The 18,173-nt window shown below is 43.5% G+C and overlaps 1 protein-coding gene across 1 annotated transcript in view; it reads left to right on the top strand.

Moving 5' to 3' along the window:
* The window catches only part of npm1b (nucleophosmin 1b), a 36,992-nt gene that overhangs the window by 5,389 nt on the left and 13,430 nt on the right, over nt 1–18,173 (top strand). Inside the window, exons 4-8 of the mRNA XM_079509037.1 lie at nt 1,460–1,553; nt 2,924–3,018; nt 4,337–4,395; nt 4,745–4,832; nt 16,045–16,146. Coding sequence (XP_079365163.1) covers nt 1,460–1,553; nt 2,924–3,018; nt 4,337–4,395; nt 4,745–4,832; nt 16,045–16,146 — 438 coding nt within the window. The remainder of the gene's footprint in view (nt 1–1,459; nt 1,554–2,923; nt 3,019–4,336; nt 4,396–4,744; nt 4,833–16,044; nt 16,147–18,173) is intronic.

The following is an 18,173-nucleotide window of genomic DNA, read 5'->3' as shown; positions in this document are numbered from 1 at the left end:
GTACTGTTCATCACTCCTCAGTCTTCTGTAGCCCTGAGACCCTCAGTCCTGCCCTCTGTGAGTACTGTTCATCACTCCTCAGTCTTCTGTAGCCCTGAGACCCTCCGTCCTGCCCTCTGTGAGTACTGTTCATCCCTCCTCAGTCTTCTGTAGCCCTGAGACCCTCCGTCCTGCCATCTGTGAGTACTGTTCATCACCCCTCAGTCTTCTGTAGCCCTGAAACCCTCCGTCCTGCCCTCCGTGAGTACTGTTCATCACTCCTCAGTCTACTGTAGCCGCAAGAACTCTTGGATTCTATTTTTTTATATGTAACGCCCGGGATTCGAACTCGGGTCTCCCGTGCGAAAGTCCAACATCTTAACCACTGGGGGAGATATTATACTGGGGGGGGGGGGGGGGATATTATACTTTTGAGGCCATCAGGCAGAGGCTCTGAGCCACTCTGCTACACTCACCCCCCTTTTGTCCTCCTTCCACAGGGGAAACCCGATCCGGGTCACGGCACCAATGTAACCCCGGGATTCGAACTCGGGTCTCCCGCGCGAAAGTCCAACATATTGACCACTAGACCAAAGGGATATCCCTATGGACGGGGGGGGGGGGGGGGGGATATTAGACTTTTGAGGCCATCAGGCAGAGGCTGTGAGCCACTCTGCTACATGCTGTATATCTAGGCATCTAGAGTTGCAATACCAACCCTTGACAGCCCATACATCCAAATGGAAAAAGTCCCATCTGATTGATTGTAACTCACCAATAACTAGCTGTACGGAAAGCTTGCATTATCATGAGCTACTTTCTGTCCAGTGTTGTTTTTGGCAGCAAATTTAGATTTTAGTTTTAGTCATAGTCTCTTGAATAGTTTTCCATTTAGTTTAGTCACATTTTAGTCACCTGGAATGTGAATAGTGTTAGTTTAGTTTTAGTCGACTAAATGTCGTAAGAGTTTAGTCGACTAAATCTAACAGTTGATTTAGTCGAACAAAATTTATTTTGGCGGGCCTTGATGCCCTTGTAATGACTGTTTTTACACTTGCTGAAAATAGCTGATCTACAAGCTCACAACGTGTCGCAGCGCGTGTTGTGAGCTTGTAGATCGGCTATTTTCAGCTTGCAACCAAGTGTAAAATGACTTTACTGGATCTCTTGCCCACTAGTCCCTTCCTAACATTTTAGTCTAGTTTTTATTTGTTGACAAAATCGACAGTATAGTCTTAGTTGAAGTCATCGTAGCTTAGTTTTAATTTAGTTTCTATTTAGTTTTCGTCAGTGAAAAAAGGTAGTCGACGGACATTTTTCGTCTTAGTTTTAGTAGACGAAATCAACACTGTTTCTGTCAATACATTCCGTGGCCGTGCAGGTGATGCTTTTTCCAAGTGTTAAAGTTGAGAACTTGCTGTACTTGCTCAATGCTCAGCAAAGAATGTATGATGACCTTGTGTTGTTGTTTTGTATCCAGTTGGGTTTAGGTGGATTTGAAATCACTCCTCCCGTAACCTTCCGTCTCCAATCCGGCTCTGGACCCATCTATGTCAGTGGACAGCATTTTGTCAGTGAGTAGTAATGCTATACAGCCAGTCAGCCACCAATAGAACCACAGTTCATCCATTTAGGCCTGACGTCGAAATTAAAAACAAATGTCTTCAAAATCCTGACAGTTTTCTGAAAAACCTTATGTTTCTGTATCAGTTGTGCTCAATATTTCATGTCAAGGAGAAGGACCCCAAAAATTATACACGTAATGTGCCCCCGCCCCCCCCCCCCCCCCCCCCCCATCTGAAAATATGTTGTTCCCCAGAAGCAAAGATCAAAGAGAGTTAAAATGTTCACTCTGTAATAATATATATATTCAAAGATATGAGGCACATTTTCACGATGTTTAAAAAATAGCGGACCTACAAGTTCATAGCGCGGCACTCGGTGCCGCACTATGAGCTTGTAGATCTGCTATTTTTCAATAGCTAAAGTATAACATAATGCTTTAAAACACCCAAATGGGTTCCCGCCCAAAATGGGTTAATCCCAGTATACTGACACTAGTTTTACTAACTAGTTAGGGCTGGGTGACATGACTTAAAAACCCACGATTATTTTAAAACCTGTGCCTCGATTACAATTAACCCATTTAGACCTGACGTCGAAATAAAAAAGTCTTCTAAATCATGACAATTTTCGGAAAAATCTCATGTTTCTATATCAGTCGTTCTCAATATTTCATGTCAAGGACCCCAAAAATTATCATGTATTTGGCCTCCAACCCCCATCTGAAAATATGTTGTTCCAGGGAGGGACCCTCCCAGAAGCAAAGACTTGAGTTAAAAACGTTCGCTCTGAAATAATATAGGCCTATATTCAAAGATTTGCGCCACATTTTCGCGATTTTTCAATAGCTAAAGTATAATATAATGCTTAAAACACCAAAACGGGTTCCCGCCCAGAATGGGTTTAATAAACTATAATTTAACCCAGTAAGAGCTCAGGCCGATTCTAATGCTTTCTAAATCAGTAGTTCTCGCACTTTCAAGAATTTTCCAAAAATGTTCAAAAATAGCAGACTGTGAGCTTGTACATCTACTATACGCAAACATTTAAAATGACACAGACGCCTTCCCGGTTTGAATGGGCTAAATACAAATGTATATAGAATACTGATCTACTAAGATCTATGTCTGTTTCAATATATCTGTGGTTAATTGCCCAGCCCTACTGCTATAGTGCTACCTTGCATTTGGTTTGATCATAACAAGCAATGGATGACTATACTCAACAGACGGTTGAAATAAAAGCCACACTTATTCATAATTCATCAAAGCAAATGATGCACTTTTAGTATGATGTTGCGTTGTGTAAATAACTATCCGGCCATGATATGAATCAGTGATTCTCATGCATATTCATGCCGACCTTTTTGTTTCCTTTGCAGGTGTGAAAGATTCGGATGATGACGAGGAGGAGAATAATAGCTCACCCGTGAAGAGACCTGCCAGTCTGCTGATGAAGGGGAAGAAGCCTCTGCCGGTAGTTACCATTTTAGAGTTTGATTTACTTACAATTTAGACATTAGCAGACGCTTAATCCAGAGCGACTTGCAGTACGCAAGGAAAACATGAAATGCAAATGCATAGAAATGGTAATCTAGGATCATAGGTAAGCCATTGATTGATTGATTGATTGATTGATTGAAGTATTTCGTCACATCATTTGGAGCGACGCCCACCCGGAAGGGTTGACTGAACTGACTCCTCCCACTTCTAGACCAGAGCGGCCAATGCGTTCCTCCAGGCTTTTATTTTTTGCGCCGACGAAAATGAACGCCTGGGTACCGAGGCTAGGGGCAGCCAGTCATGACGCGGTCGCTTATGTCTCATGAGCAGTCGTTAGTCAGGTTTCAGATGACCAAAACTGTTAGAATATGGAGAGATACAGTAAGAGGTTTCTGCCCGACAGCAACCATATCCATTATTCAATTAAAAAGAAAAGTAATCTATAGAATAATCGTTAAGAGAATAATGGGTAGTTGCAGCTCTACTGGGGTTTTAGGTTCGTGCATGAACTGAACAGTATTTATTTTATTTTATTAGATGGTTTTATAATCACTATTTTTTTTAACCCATTTAGGCCTCAAAAGTCTTCTGAAAGAATATATATTCAAAGATTTGTACCACATTTTCAAGATTTTTCAAAAATAGCAGACCTACAAACTCGTAGCGCGCCACTCGGTGGCGCGCTATGAGCTTGTAGATCTGCTAATTTTCAATAGCTAAAGTATAACATAATGCTTAGTTAAAACACCAAAAGGGGTTCCCGCCCATGAATGGGTTAATCATTATTATTTTTCTTGTCTGCACATAATGGTAATTCATTGTATATATTATATTTTTTTATTGTTGCTGAACTTAGCTTCAGGGTTAACATTTAAGGCGTGGGCGTTTTCGTGCTTCGGGAACGGACAGCACCTGCCGCTCGTTACTCGTGTTGATTTGAGGATGCAGCTGCGTGTTTTCGCCGGCTCTGGATCCATGTGTGTAGAAGCACATCTCCTCAGTGTTGTTCTCTACACTTAACCTTTGGCAGTAGCTATTTCACACTGAACAGGACCATGTGCTCACAATACACGTAAGGAAACAAACACTCACACTCTCTCTAACACAATCACCGCATTGTCGCCGTTTGGAAGGAAACCATCTATGTCCAAAACGGTTACTTTTCAGGAAATGTAGTAAAAAGAACCTGACTTCCAATGGATCCAAATTGTCCATGTCCATGTTCTTAATCGTTGCACTTGCCCTATGCCCTATATAATTCAGGCCTGATTCAGATTGTTCTTACTCTGCAGAAAAAGCTAAAGATGCTAAAGGATGATGATGAAGATGACAGCGATGAAGACGATGATGAGTATGTCTTTTTTTTATTTATATGTTTTTATGTGGCTTTCGCCTTTATTTTATATTTTTATGGAGGGACAGACAGTAGGATAACAGGAAATGGGGGAGAGAGATTGGGGGGTGACATGCAGTAAAGGCCGTAGGGATCGGGAGTCGAACCCGCGGCACACTGGATTACCAGCCAAGGTGCCTGGAGCCACTGAGCCATGACCCAGACCAATGTCTTTTTTAATTGTTTTCTGTGTTTGCGTGCGTGTGTGCATGCGTGTAATGTGAGATGTACCAACTGCCTTGCTAAATGGCATTTTGTTTGGCTTCCTGTTATCCTCATTGCTTCCCTTCCTGATTTAACCGTCCAGTGACGATGATGACGACGACGACGATGATGAAAGTGATGAAGGGGATGCAACAAAGCGGAAGAAATCAGCAAAAGCGCCGCCCAAAAAGGTAAGCATTTGTTCCTTTTATGTTTATGCACGGTTGCGTTTGTTCGTCCCGTAAATGCAAGAAACTCGTCATGCTGAATAAAACCTGGCCAGAGTTGCATGCAGTGGTCCTACCGCTGCTTTCTGTATATCAGGAGGTGACCACACATCTTTGACTTGAGAGCTCCATTCAATCTGACCAGCTCAACAAGATCTACCCACCAACAAAAATATATTATCCCATTGCTGAAAATATATGTACAAAAGGGGGCTTTGGAATAGCGTTGCTGGCGTTGCATACTGTAGGAGACACACGCACTTGGAACGGGAAATAGAAGGAATTGGTAGGGTGTTTTTTTCCCTCTCTCTCTCTCTCTCTCTCTCTCTCTCTCTTTTAAAAAAAAAAAATAACCGTGTAATGCTACTGATGTTTGTTCAATCAATTTTGATGTCAATCAATCAAGACACCTTAACCCATTTAGGCCTGACGTCGAAAATATTCAACGATTTGTGCACTACATTTTCACGTTTTTTCAAAAATAGCAGACCTACAAGCAAGACCTACATAGCGTGCCACTCGGTGGCGCGCTTGTAGCTTGTAGATGTAAAAAAAATAAGAAAATGAAGTCATGCTTTAAGTAACTTAAATAAATGTACTTGCTTACTTTCCACCACTTGAGGGTTATCCAGTATAGGCACCTCCCCATCCCAGTTTTCCAAGTTTTTATTAAGTTAGGCCCAACAGTCGATGCTCATCATGTCCCAGATAAATCCCACCCAAAACCTACAAGCCTCCTGTAAAACAATTGTCCCAAAGCCACCACCCAAACATAAAAGTATTTTATTGTACAATTTGTCTCTAAAATGAGAAAACGTTTCGGCTATCCGGGCCTTCGTCAGTGTCTGGATAGTCCGAAACGTTTGTTCACTTTAAAGACATGTAAGAAATAATAATAAATATAGCTGCAAGCAGCGATAAGGCGGGACCAAGAAAGAAGACAATGCGCAATAAGAACAACATGCACAAATAAGACTGACGAGCTGAGTTGTCGGTACCGGGATTTGAACTCACAACCTTGTGGACCGAAGGCGGGAGCTCTACTGACTACACAGAGACAATCAGTGACTACATTGTCATCAGTAAAACCATTCAGTGATTTGGGAACAAGAAGTGTGTCCTCATTTTGGGCATGTCTTTATCCATTACTACAGTGTGTTTTCACGCACAAACTTCTCTTTGTACGCTTTCAGTGCTATTTGGCATGACCCTCTACTATACTGTAAAGTGACATAAGAATATGACGCTGCATGTGTGTATTAGAGGCAGAAGAAGAATTTTCACAAACCAGCAATTTTCATTGGCTCATAAAAACTAAATTTTTTCACTTAACAAAAATGTGCTACGATTATTTGTCCGTATAGGTCCAAAGTTCACGTGTAGAAGTTTTCGTGCATTTTCATCAAAGATCCTAGGAGCAGATACATTTATTTTTGGTGGAAGAAGAAGAAGAAGGAGAAGAAGAAAACATAAAAACAATAAGTGACCAAAGTCATTTCGTGACTTCTTTGTCCCTTAATAAACACAAAAACAATAAGTGACCAAAGTCACTTCGTGACTTCTTGGTCCCTTAATAATAATACAAAAAAGTCAACTCACTGACTCTTGCCACTCATTACTTTTATAAATGTTAATCACATGTTGGATATCGCAGAGGAGTCGGTGCACGGCGGTAACACAAAGTTTGCACTTTGCAAGTTTGCACAGTTTGCGTGCCCCTCCTAAATCAGTTGTCTGAAAAACCTTGGTGCTAAAGCAGTGGTCCTCATACTATTTCATGTAAGAACTGCCCCAAAATTAAATGTATTTGGCCGTGGACCCCCATCCCATCTCAAAGTATTTTGTTCCATGGACTCCCCGGAAGCAAAGATTTGAGTTAAAAATGTTCGCTTTAAAAAATGTATAACTCAAAGATTTGCTTAAGGTGCCGTGCTATTTTTGGATATCCAAAGTGGTTAAAATCTAAAGTGACACGGATGTTTTCCTGGTTTTCAATGTGTTAACTTAAGACATCAGAACAAGGGACTTTAGTCCCTTGTTTTGATGTCTTAGTTATTTGTTGTTATTTGTTGATTTATTTTCTGACATAATAATTCTGTGCATTTCAGTTCTTTATTTATATTCTAGCGAGAATGGGAAATTAAGTCACCGGCTAAATCTTTTAATTGGTCGACTTTCAAAGTATTAGAAAAATCGGTTTTGGAGTGTTTGTTTGGCTGATTTTTGAGTACTTCAACAACACTGGATTAGGGCTTGGGGATAGAAAAAGTGGGTAGTTTATTTTTTTTATTTATTTTTTTACTTTTTTTCCCTCCAGTCCTGTTCTGTGTCCACCAGGTGTCAGTGCTCGTCCTCGTTTGCAGGGGAAGATAATAGTCTTCTTGAAGCAGTCTTATGACAGCAAATGTAGTCAGTCTTTTTTTATTTTTAGTCACCTGTAAAGGTTTAGTTTTAGTCTAGTAAACATGATAAGATTTTAGTAGACTAAATCTACAGTTGATTTTGTCGACTAAAATGTACTTAATTGGCCTTGATGGTGTCGTAATGCCTGATTCATACATGGTTGGTTGCATGCTGTAAATAGCAGATCTACAAGCTCACAAGCTGCTATTTTCAGAGTGCAACACCCAAGCGCAACCAAGCATAAAATGACTTGTCTTTTAGTTCTACTGGATCTCTTCTCCACTTCAAGTCCCCTCCCTAGTAACATTTTAGTCAATTATTTTTTAATTTTTTGACGAAATTGTTAACATATTTAGTCTCAGTCTTTAGTCATCATAGCTTGGTTTTCATTTAGTTTTCATTTAGTTTTCGTCAGTCGAAAAAAAGGTAGTCGACGAACATTTTTCGTCGTGGGTTTTCGTCGACGAAATCAACGCCGTCTTGGAAGTCTCTCCATTACTGGCAATCAAGCCCCGTGCAGCTGTAGCTTCCTCTCCTCGCCCCCTTCTGCCCTCGTTGACCCGCCGTCCGTCTGTCCGTCCGGCGCTCGTCTGAGAGACGGAACACGGAACTTTTTAGATCTTGTTCCCTCTCTCTCTCTCTCTCGCTCTCTCTTTGCAACCCACCTGTTTTCAGAGAGCAAACCACAGGGTCTGGTGCAAGGAGTAATGATCGGATTTCTCCTCTGTAATCTACTCCTGGGATTCTCACAGTCCCCACCAGCAGCACCAATGACATAAACTAGGTTTATGCTATAGCAGACGGTCACCGCCCGCCCGCACGCACGCACGCCCGCACGCACGCACGCACTCACGCACGCAGGAAGACCAGGCGTACATGCATTTGCGATTTTGCCCACAATGCTAGATGGTAGATAGATACACGCACAATGGTCGCACAGACACATTGCACACACACTCACAAACGAGCGCACTAGTTGTGTGTGCATAAAATAATCCTCTCATTTCTGTGTAACACACACACACACACACACACACACACACACACACACACACACACACACACACACACACACACACACACACACACACACACACACACACACACACACACACACGCATAACTTTGTCCCTCTGTCATCCCGGCTGTTCATATCATTGCTCTTTTGATCGTCTCTCTCGTGCCATTTCTCCTCTTTGCACCTGGCCTTTGTCTTTGAACATTGTTTTGCGTGCTAGCGCAATCACTTGCATGCATACACGTGTCTCTCTCTCTCTCTGTGTGTGTGTGTGTGTGTGTGTGTGTGTGTGTGTGTGTGTGTGTGTGTGTGTGTGTGTGTGTGTGTGTGTGTGTGTGTGTGTGTGTGTGTGTGTGTGTGTGTGTGTGTGTGTGTGTGTGTGTGTGTGTGTGTGTGTGTGTGTGTCTGTTTGTGATTTTTTTTCTTCTTTTTTTTGTAAGGCATCGTCCCAAGTGTAAAACTGTGCCAGGGCGAAAAAAGATCAAAGTGGGGCAGATGCACATACCTGCGATGTGAGCAGGCAGCCATTCTTTTTTTTTTTTTGCCGCAGGGCAGGACGACAGCTGAGCATTTCTGTCACCTGTTGATTTATACAGTCAATTCTTCCTCACACCCTTCCCTCCTCCTCCTCCTCCCCCTCCCCCCCATCTGAGGCCGTCTACCCCCCCCCACCCCCTCTATCTATCCCAATCACTTTTTGTATTTATTATTATCACTTGTATTATAACCCATTTTGGGCGGGAACCCCTTTTGGTGTTTTAAGCATTATGTTACACCTTATCTAGTGAAAAATAACAGATCTACAAGCTTTTTTTTTTCTTTTCAAAAAGGCATCCAAAGGCGCCCATGGCACTTTAGGACATAAGGGGCAGGCGTCCAAAGGCGTCCTGTGGCACTGAGTGAGTTAATATTGACCAAAACCAGAGCAGAACTCCCACCACGGGACTCGGGCAATCAATTAATACAGTTGCAACCACTATATTAATGGCAAGTATTTCATACAGCTTAAGTTAAAAAAATCTGAACTATCCCTTTAAGACTCAACCCTTGGAGTTGAGGCATTCAATTGAGTTTGACTTGGTTCTATAGATGAATATTGTGAAAAGAACAGATCTACAAGCTCACAATGCCTCGAAGGCTGTGTAGCAGCCCAGACTCATGTAGTGTTCGGGGCCGCAGAGTTGGAACCTCCAGTACAGTGGTTCTCAAACATGGCTCAGGTCACCCCTGTAAACACCCCTGTAAATACAAATGGTGGTATTTTATCATGAACATTAGTTAGGACCAATTATAGGAAGAGAAGTTGAAAAGTGGTGAAGTGGTCCTTTAACCCATTTGGACCTGAGCTCGATTCTACGAAATGTCTTCTAAATCCTGACAGTTTTCTGAAAAACCTCTGTTTCTATATCAGTGGTGCTCAACCTTTTTCATGTCAAGGACCCCCAGAATTATATGTATTTGGCCACGGACCCCCATCTAAAGATATGTTGTTCCAGGGACCCCCCCAGAAGCAAAGACTTGAGTTAAAAACGTGCGCTCTGAAAGAATATATATTCAAAGATTTGCGCCACATTTTCAAGATTTAAAAAAAATTGCAGATCTACAAGCTCGTAGCGCGGCACTCGGTGCCGCGCTATGAGCTTGTAGATCTGCTATTTTTCAATAGATAAAGTATAACATAATGCTTAAAACACCAAAAGGGGTTCCCGTTCAGAATGGGCTAATCTGGTGGGAACATTCACCAAATCAGATCTACAAGCTCACAACGCGTCAGTACTGTACTGTAAGGCTGAGAAATCAAGCACAGTGGAACTCGGATGCGTTTTAACAAAGTTTAGAGGGTCTAAGTGCCAAATAAAGTATCCTGTGGCACCCCTGGACTTGCATCACGGCACACTAGGGTTTGACCCACTTTGAGAAACCCTGTAATCCACATTTGGCACAGCTGCTGTAAGAGGGATCCAAACAGAAACAAGCAGATTGGAACCAAAACAAATGATGATGTCCAAGCAAGCACCTCTCTTTCTGCTGCATAGAAATGACAGACAGCAACACGGATATACATAGTATCCTCCATTTGTCAGTGCTGATCATTCACTTATCCCATTCTGGTCGGGAACCCCTTTTGGTGTTCTAAGCATTATGTTATACTTTAGCTTTTGAAAAATAGCAGATCTACAAGCTCACAGCTTGTAGTTCTGTTATTTTTTAAAAATCGTGCAAATGTGGCGCAAATCTTTGAATATATATTCTTTCAGAGCGAACGTTTTTTTTTTTTTCACTTAATTTTTATTGAAGTAAAAACAGACAAAAAAAACAAAAACCAAAAGACAAGACAGGAAAAAAAAGAACAAAAAGAGGAAGACAAAAACAAAAACAAGACAAAGCTGTATTTTTCATATTACAAGATACATTCATTGAAATCCTATTGCATTATCACTAGGCTGAGAGAAGAGATCCCACTTTTCCCACATTTTATAGAACTTATCCTTTTGTAGTCTAAGTATGAATGTTCAGAGCGAACGTTTTTAACTCAAATCTTTGCTTCTGGCAGTGGGGTCCCTGGAACAACATCATTTGAGATTGTGTTTTTTTTTTTTTAGAAAACTGTCAGGATTTAGAAGACATTTGTAGAATCTAGTGTCAGGTCTAAACGGGTTATAGTTTCCGAACAAACATCCCTTGTTGTTCCACCAGCTAACCCATTCAGGCCTGACGTCGAAATTAAAAAAAAAAAGTTTTCTAAATCATGACAATTTCCGGAAAGATTTGAGGCACATTTTAACAATTTTTCAAAAATAGCAGACCTACAAGTTCATAGCGCGCCACTCGGTGGCGCGCTATGAGCTTGTAGATCTGCTATTTTTCAATAGCTAAATTATAACAATGTTTAAAACACCAAAAGGGGTTCCCGCCCCAAAATGGGTTAATGGTTAATGTGGTTAAACGCTAACGTGACATGGATGCGTTCCAGGTCTCAATGGGCTAATACGGGTCTTTCCCGGCCGTCAGGTTCCCGTTTCCCTCAGTCAACCTGTGTAATTACCTGGTAATGGCTTCGGCAAGTACATGCATTTTCTGAGCTCCCGAACATTTCCCTCGCAATCCCTGGTATTCACGTTGGAATGAACGAGGAGCTGTAATTGCCCGTGTTGACACAACCCGCTACAAGGCAATTACACATGTCATTTCCTCGAGCAATACTTAGGTAATGGAAGGCGGTGGATGGATGGATGGATGGATGGATGGATGGATGGATGGATGGATGGATGGATGGATGGATGGATGGATGTAGGGCCCGACGGGGGAAAGCAGCGAGACGGAGTGTGTGTCGACGTCGTAGACAGATTGGAAAAGAAGTCTTTGGATTTGTAATTTATGTAATGAAGCCAGAATTGGAGATCATGTTTTTATTTTTTTATGGAGGGACAGACAGTAGGCTGGCAGGAAATGAGGAGACAGATGGGGGGGGGGGGGGGGGGGGGGTGACATGCAGTAAAGGCCGTCGGGATCGGGAGTCGAACCCGTGGTACACTGCCAGACTGGATTACCAGCCAAGGTATATATATATATATATCACGTACGGCACTCTGTGCCGCACTATGAGCTTATAAATCTGCTATTTTTTTTTTTATTTATTTTTTTTAGCCCCACGATTTTGTAACCCATTTTTCACCCCTGTGTCAATTATCTAATGTGATCCTGGGCTCTACACATCCTCCGCCAACCTAGTCCCCATATATGGGGGACATGGGGAGAGCAACGGACTTGAACTCATGCTTCCTTCATGCCTGCGTGTCCAAGTTGCTCCTTTACACCTGACAGGGGGGAGTTTCCCTGGTTGGACGTAGCGCGTGGAAGGAACACGTTATTCCAACCAGTTCCTTTCCCCTCCATCAGGCGCCCCGGCTGGCCAGGGGGAGGCAGTTTAGAGACCAGGATTACTGCATGTTTTTGTGAGGGTACCTACCCTATAGGGGGACAGGGGGAGAACATGCAAACTCCACACAGAAAGGCCCTTTTGCCAACCCCACCTCGGGGGTGGGGGGGTTTCAGCAGCCTAGGTGCCCAGACGGTTGAGCTAACTGTCCAGGCAACATTCTTACAAAAAGGTTGAAAAAAAAGTAGTAGCACTAATTTATATATACTAGCCCTTACCAGTTGTGAAATAATTGTGCAGTACCCGCGGGGGGGTACTCCACCCTGGGTGTGTTTTCACATTTTTAATTCACTAATAAATTCATTATTAATTTATAATTTGTTAAATTGGAAAAAGGGCTTCGTTAAGACCTCCATATTATTGTGGTCAATGCCTGTGTGAAAAGTGGGAGTGATTGGTGCAGGCAGTGAGGAGCTATGGCAGTGTTTCAGACACACAGACAGACAGACATTCAGACATTGTCAGAATAAGCCTATCTCACAGAATTTCCCCGCCCCCCTTAATACGCCCCCTTTCGGGGTTAGTGGTGATAGCGTGACGTCACTCCATAGACGCTTCATGTAAACAGAGGTAATTTAAGAACTCTACAACTTTTGTTTTCTCAAGGTAAGGTTTGTTCTATCTGTTCGAGCTGATTTACCATATTGTTTGCTTCATAATAATATTGGTCTGTCACATTTTTACATTAGAAAATGTACTTAGATTCTCCAGAGAAAAAAACGTGTAAATGCTCATGTTAAAGTCACCACTATTTACCGGAAGTGGGCGTGAAAAACGGGCTGTGAGATAGGCCTATTATAGTATGATGATGATGATGATGATGATGATGATAAAAAGAAAAAAAAAGTTAAAAGTTAAAATATGGAGGTAGATACAAGGTTTCTGCCTGACAACGACTATATATATATCACGCCGCAGCCACACGATTGGCTGCTTGGAAGGGCAGACCGTGTGTGTGTTAACGAGCAGGTGTGCCTAATAAAGTGGCCACTGAGTGTATGACTTAATACCGCTTTAATATATACATAATGATGCTATTCCTCGTTTCAAGCTGTATTTAATATCTCTATCCACCTACTGGTTGTTGTAACACCTGCCTTCCCCCCCCCGCGGGGACCCATAAATGAGACACCGATGGCGTAAACAAAGCCTCTAATGAGAAGACTGTTGTGTTTCCCACAAGAGGGCACCATTCTGACGTTTTAGCCCGTTGAAACCCGAGAAAGCATCCGTGTCATTTTTAGATTTTTAGCTATTCTTTTAATTATACTTAACCCCATTTAGGCCTGACGTCGAAATAAAAAAACGTTCGCTCTGAAAGAATATATATTCAAAGATTTGTGCCCCTTTTTTACGATTTTTCAAAAATAGCAGACCTACAAGCTCGTAGCGCGCCACTCGGTGGCGCGCTATGAGCTTGTAGATCTGCTATTTTTCAATAGCTAAAAGTATAACATAATGCTATAGTTAAAACACCAAAAGGGGTTCCCGCCCAGAATGGGTTGAGATATTCGAAAATAGCAGATCGACAAGCTCATAGCGTACCACTTTGTGCCACAATATGAGCTTGTATTAACTTGTAGATCTGTTATTATTATTGTTTATTGTGAAAATTGTCGCAAATCTTTGAATATATAGGCCTATATATATATTTTAGCTTTAACTCAAATCTTTGCTTCTGCGGGTCCCTGAAACTACCGGTAAATATTTTGAGATGGGGGTTGGCGGCCAAATAAATGGTCCTGGTCCTTGACCTGAAACAGTTTGAGCACCACTGATATGGAACATGGCGTGCGTGCGTGCATGGTTGCGTGTGTGTGGTTGCGTGTGTGCGTGTGTGCGTGCGTGCGTGGTTGCGTGCGTGCGTGGTTGCGTGCGTGCGTGGTTGCGTGTGTGCGTGCGTGCTGACGGATGAATCAAGGAGTCAAGTGGCCGACTTTGTCTTCCTCTTCACATTTGGTCGCGACCCTAAACTCTGCAACCTAAACCCCAACCTGCCCCAATCAAGGAGTCAAGTGGCCGACTTTGTCTTCCTCTTCACATTTGGTCGTGACCCTATAACTCTGCAACCTAAACCCCAACCTGCCCCAATCAAGGAGTCAAGTGGCCGACTTTGTCTTCCTCTTCACATTTGGTCGCGACCCTAAACTCTGCAACCTAAACCCCAACCTGCCCCAATCAAGGAGTCAAGTGGCCGACTTTGTCTTCCTCTTCACATTTGGTCGCGACCCTAAACTCTGCAACCTAAACCCCAACCTGCCCCAATCAAGGAGTCAAGTGGCCGACTTTGTCTTCCTCTTCACATTTGGTCGCGACCCTAAACTCTGCAACCTAAACCCCAACCTGCCCCGCGACCCCACTTTGAGTCGTGTATATAGCTGGAGAACCTAAACCCCAACCTGCCCCGCGACCCCACTTTGAGTCGTGTATATAGCTGGAGAACCTAAACCCCAACCTGCCCCGCGACCCCACTTTGAGTCGTGTATATAGCTGGAGAACCTAAACCCCAACCTGCCCCGCGGCCCCACTTTGAGTCAACCTAAACCCCAACCTGCCCCGCGGCCCCACTTTGAGTCAACCTAAACCCCAACCTGCCCCGCGGCCCCACTTTGAGTCAACCTAAACCCCAACCTGCCCCGCGGCCCCACTTTGAGTCAACCTAAACCCCAACCTGCCCCGCGACCCCACTTTGAGTCAACCTAAACCCCAACCTGCCCCGCGGCCCCACTTTGAGTCAACCTAAACCCCAACCTGCCCCGCGGCCCCACTTTGAGTCAACCTAAACCCCAACCTGCCCCGCGACCCCACTTTGAGTCAACCTAAACCCCAACCTGCCCCGCGGCCCCACTTTGAGTCAACCTAAACCCCAACCTGCCCCGCGGCCCCACTTTGAGTCAACCTAAACCCCAACCTGCCCCGCGGCCCCACTTTGAGTCAACCTAAACCCCAACCTGCCCCGCGGCCCCACTTTGAGTCAACCTAAACCCCAACCTGCCCCGCGGCCCCACTTTGAGTCAACCTAAACCCCAACCTGCCCCGCGGCCCCACTTTGAGTCAACCTAAACCCCAACCTGCCCCGCGGCCCCACTTTGAGTCAACCTAAACCCCAACCTGCCCCGCGGCCCCACTTTGAGTCAACCTAAACCCCAACCTGCCCCGCGGCCCCACTTTGAGTCAACCTAAACCCCAACCTGCCCCGCGGCCCCACTTTGAGTCGTGTATATAGCTGGAGAACCCGCTGGGCTACACTCAGGATTTTGTAGTGTACTGAGTCACATTTTAGTCACCTGAAATGTTCTAGTGTTAGTCCAGTTTTAGTCGACTAAATGTCATACGATTTTAATCGACTAAATCTACAGTTGATTTAGTCGACTAAAATGTGTTTTGACAGTCCTTGATGTCGTTGTAATGGCAGATTTTACACTTTGGTTGCATGCTGAAAATAGCAGATCTACAAGCTCACAACGCGACGCGTTGTGAGCTTGTAGATCTGCTATTTTCAGCATGCAACTTAGCATAAAACTGGATCTCTTGTCCACTAGTCCCTTCCTAACATTTTAGTCTGTTTTTCATTTGTTGATGAAATTGTCAATATATTTAGTCACAGTTTTAGTCATCATAGTTTAGTTTTCATTTGGTTTCCATTTAGTTTTAGTCCGTGACAAAAGGTAGTCGACGGACATTTTTCGTCTCAGTTTTAGTCGACGAAATCAACACTGGCAAGAAGGCTCTATCTGCACATTCACTGTGTGAGTCCCTGAGGAAGAGCATCAGCTGAATGAACCACCTGCGTCAATGTTCGCTTCCTTCCTCAGAGTCCAGAGTCTCCGCGTAAGAAGACCAAAGGCGCTGCTGCAGGGAAACAAAATGGCTCTCCAGGAAAACCAGGAACCTCAGCAGTCAAGCCTTCCACTAAGGTAAGGATAGAGCTACCGTATGACACCTGCTCAGGCTTCAAAAACCCATTTAGACCTTCGACAGTTTTCTGAAAAACCATATGTTTCTATGTCTGTGGTTTTCAAACTATTTTATGTCAAGGAGCCCCACAATTATATGTATTTGGCCGCCGACCCCCATCTGAGAATACTGTATGTAGTTCCAGCAGGGACCCCCCCAGAAGCAAAGATTTGAGTTCAAAACGTTCGCTCTGAAATAATATATATTACAAATCTGCGCCACATTTTCATGATTTTTCAAAAATAGCAGATCTACAAGCTCGACTGTCGACTGACCAACCTCACAGGATCTTTGCCATTGATTCTGCAAGACTCACCGCATTGCCTGTATTAAGAATAGTGACAAACCCGCAACATTACACTCAGCTGGAGAGAGAGCCACCATGGGACACCGTCGTCTTGGACCACTTGTCTTCCAAAACACACACATTTGAACTTTGCCGTCTTTATAAGCAAACACGCCTGACCTCTGACCTTTGAACGTGTTTCCTCAGGGCAGGGTTTTTAAACCTGTGACCTTTGTGGGCTGACCCCCGCCGCCTTGGGTTGCAGCCCACCTTTGATTCCTCCCTTCCTGTCCTATACCTCTCTTAACAGGGGGCGCATGAGCGCACGCACGCACGCACGCACGCACGCACGCACGCACGCACGCACGCACGCACGCACACAAACCAGAAGCCTATTCTAACTTCAAGGACCATTATTTTATTCTGCATCCTCTCAGACCCCAAACGTTTGATCAAAATAGTAATAGTTCTTCTGTATTCTCAGTTAATCGTGTAGACTTCTTGTAAATGAACTAATGCAGATGTTTAACGATACTTGAACTCTTGAGAGAGAATGCAACCAGCTACCAGCAGCACTCCGTCCTTTTTGCTGGGGACCACATGGGATCCCTTCTAGGACCACTGGTGGTCCCTGCAGTGCTGTTTTTGGCAGCAGAATTTGATTTTAGTTTTAGTCGTATAGTCTTTTGAATAGTTTTCATATAGTCACCTGGAATGATTTAGTGTTAGTCTAGTTTTAGTCGACTAAATATCACAAGATATGATTTAGTCAACTAAAATGTGTTTTGGCGGGCCTTCATGCCGTCGTAATGAGCTTGTAGATCTGCTATTTTCAGCATGCAACCAATATTGTGAACTGACTTATACTGGATCTCTTGTCCACTATATAGTCCCTTCCTAACATTTTAGTCTAGTTTTTATTTGTTGACGAAATTGTCAGTATATTTAGTCGTAGCTTAGTTTTCATTTAGTTTCCATTTAGTTTTCGTCAGTGGAAAAGAGGTAGTCGACGGACATTTTTCGTCTTAGTTTTAGTCGACAAAATCAACACTGGGTCGCTGGACCACTGGTTCTACAAGCTCATAGCGTGGCACCGAGTGCCGCGCTACGAGATTGTAGGTGTGGAACAAATCTTTGAATATATAGCCTATTCTTTCACAGTGAACGTTTTTAACTCAAATCTTTGCTTCTGGGAGTGGTCGTCCCTGGAACAACATATTTTCTGATGGGGGTCGGTGGCCAATTACATATAGTTTTTGGGGTCCGCTTGACATGAAAAACTTCGAGAACCACTGAGATAGAAAACTGTCATGATTTAGAAGACATTTGTAGATTCGAACTTTGTTCTAAATGGGTTAAAAAACCACTGAGGTTTACAAAAAGGGGGAAATAGGACTGCGTTGTTTTGGGAACATTGTGGGCAGTCAAAACAGGCAGACAAAGAAAGGACACGTGTGTTACGGTCGGTAACGGTACGTCAATTAGTCACGAGGAACAAGATGACAAGACACCGTTTCGGGAGAAGGTTAAGTGAAGAGGTTAAAAACATTACGCAAGACGACGAGGTCCGCTTAGACAAGGCATCCATTAACACATTTAGACCTGAGGCCGACGACACTACAGATGTCTTCTAAATCCTAACGGGGTTTTTTTGTAGAAACGTATGTTGCTATCAGTGGTGCCCAAACGTTTTTCACATCA

The sequence above is a fragment of the Electrona antarctica genome (assembly GCF_951216825.1).
Source record: "Electrona antarctica genome assembly, chromosome: 1".
Lineage (NCBI taxonomy): Eukaryota > Metazoa > Chordata > Actinopteri > Myctophiformes > Myctophidae > Electrona > Electrona antarctica.
The sequence above is the reverse complement of the archived record's forward strand: the minus strand, read 5'-3'. Positions and strand labels throughout refer to the sequence as shown.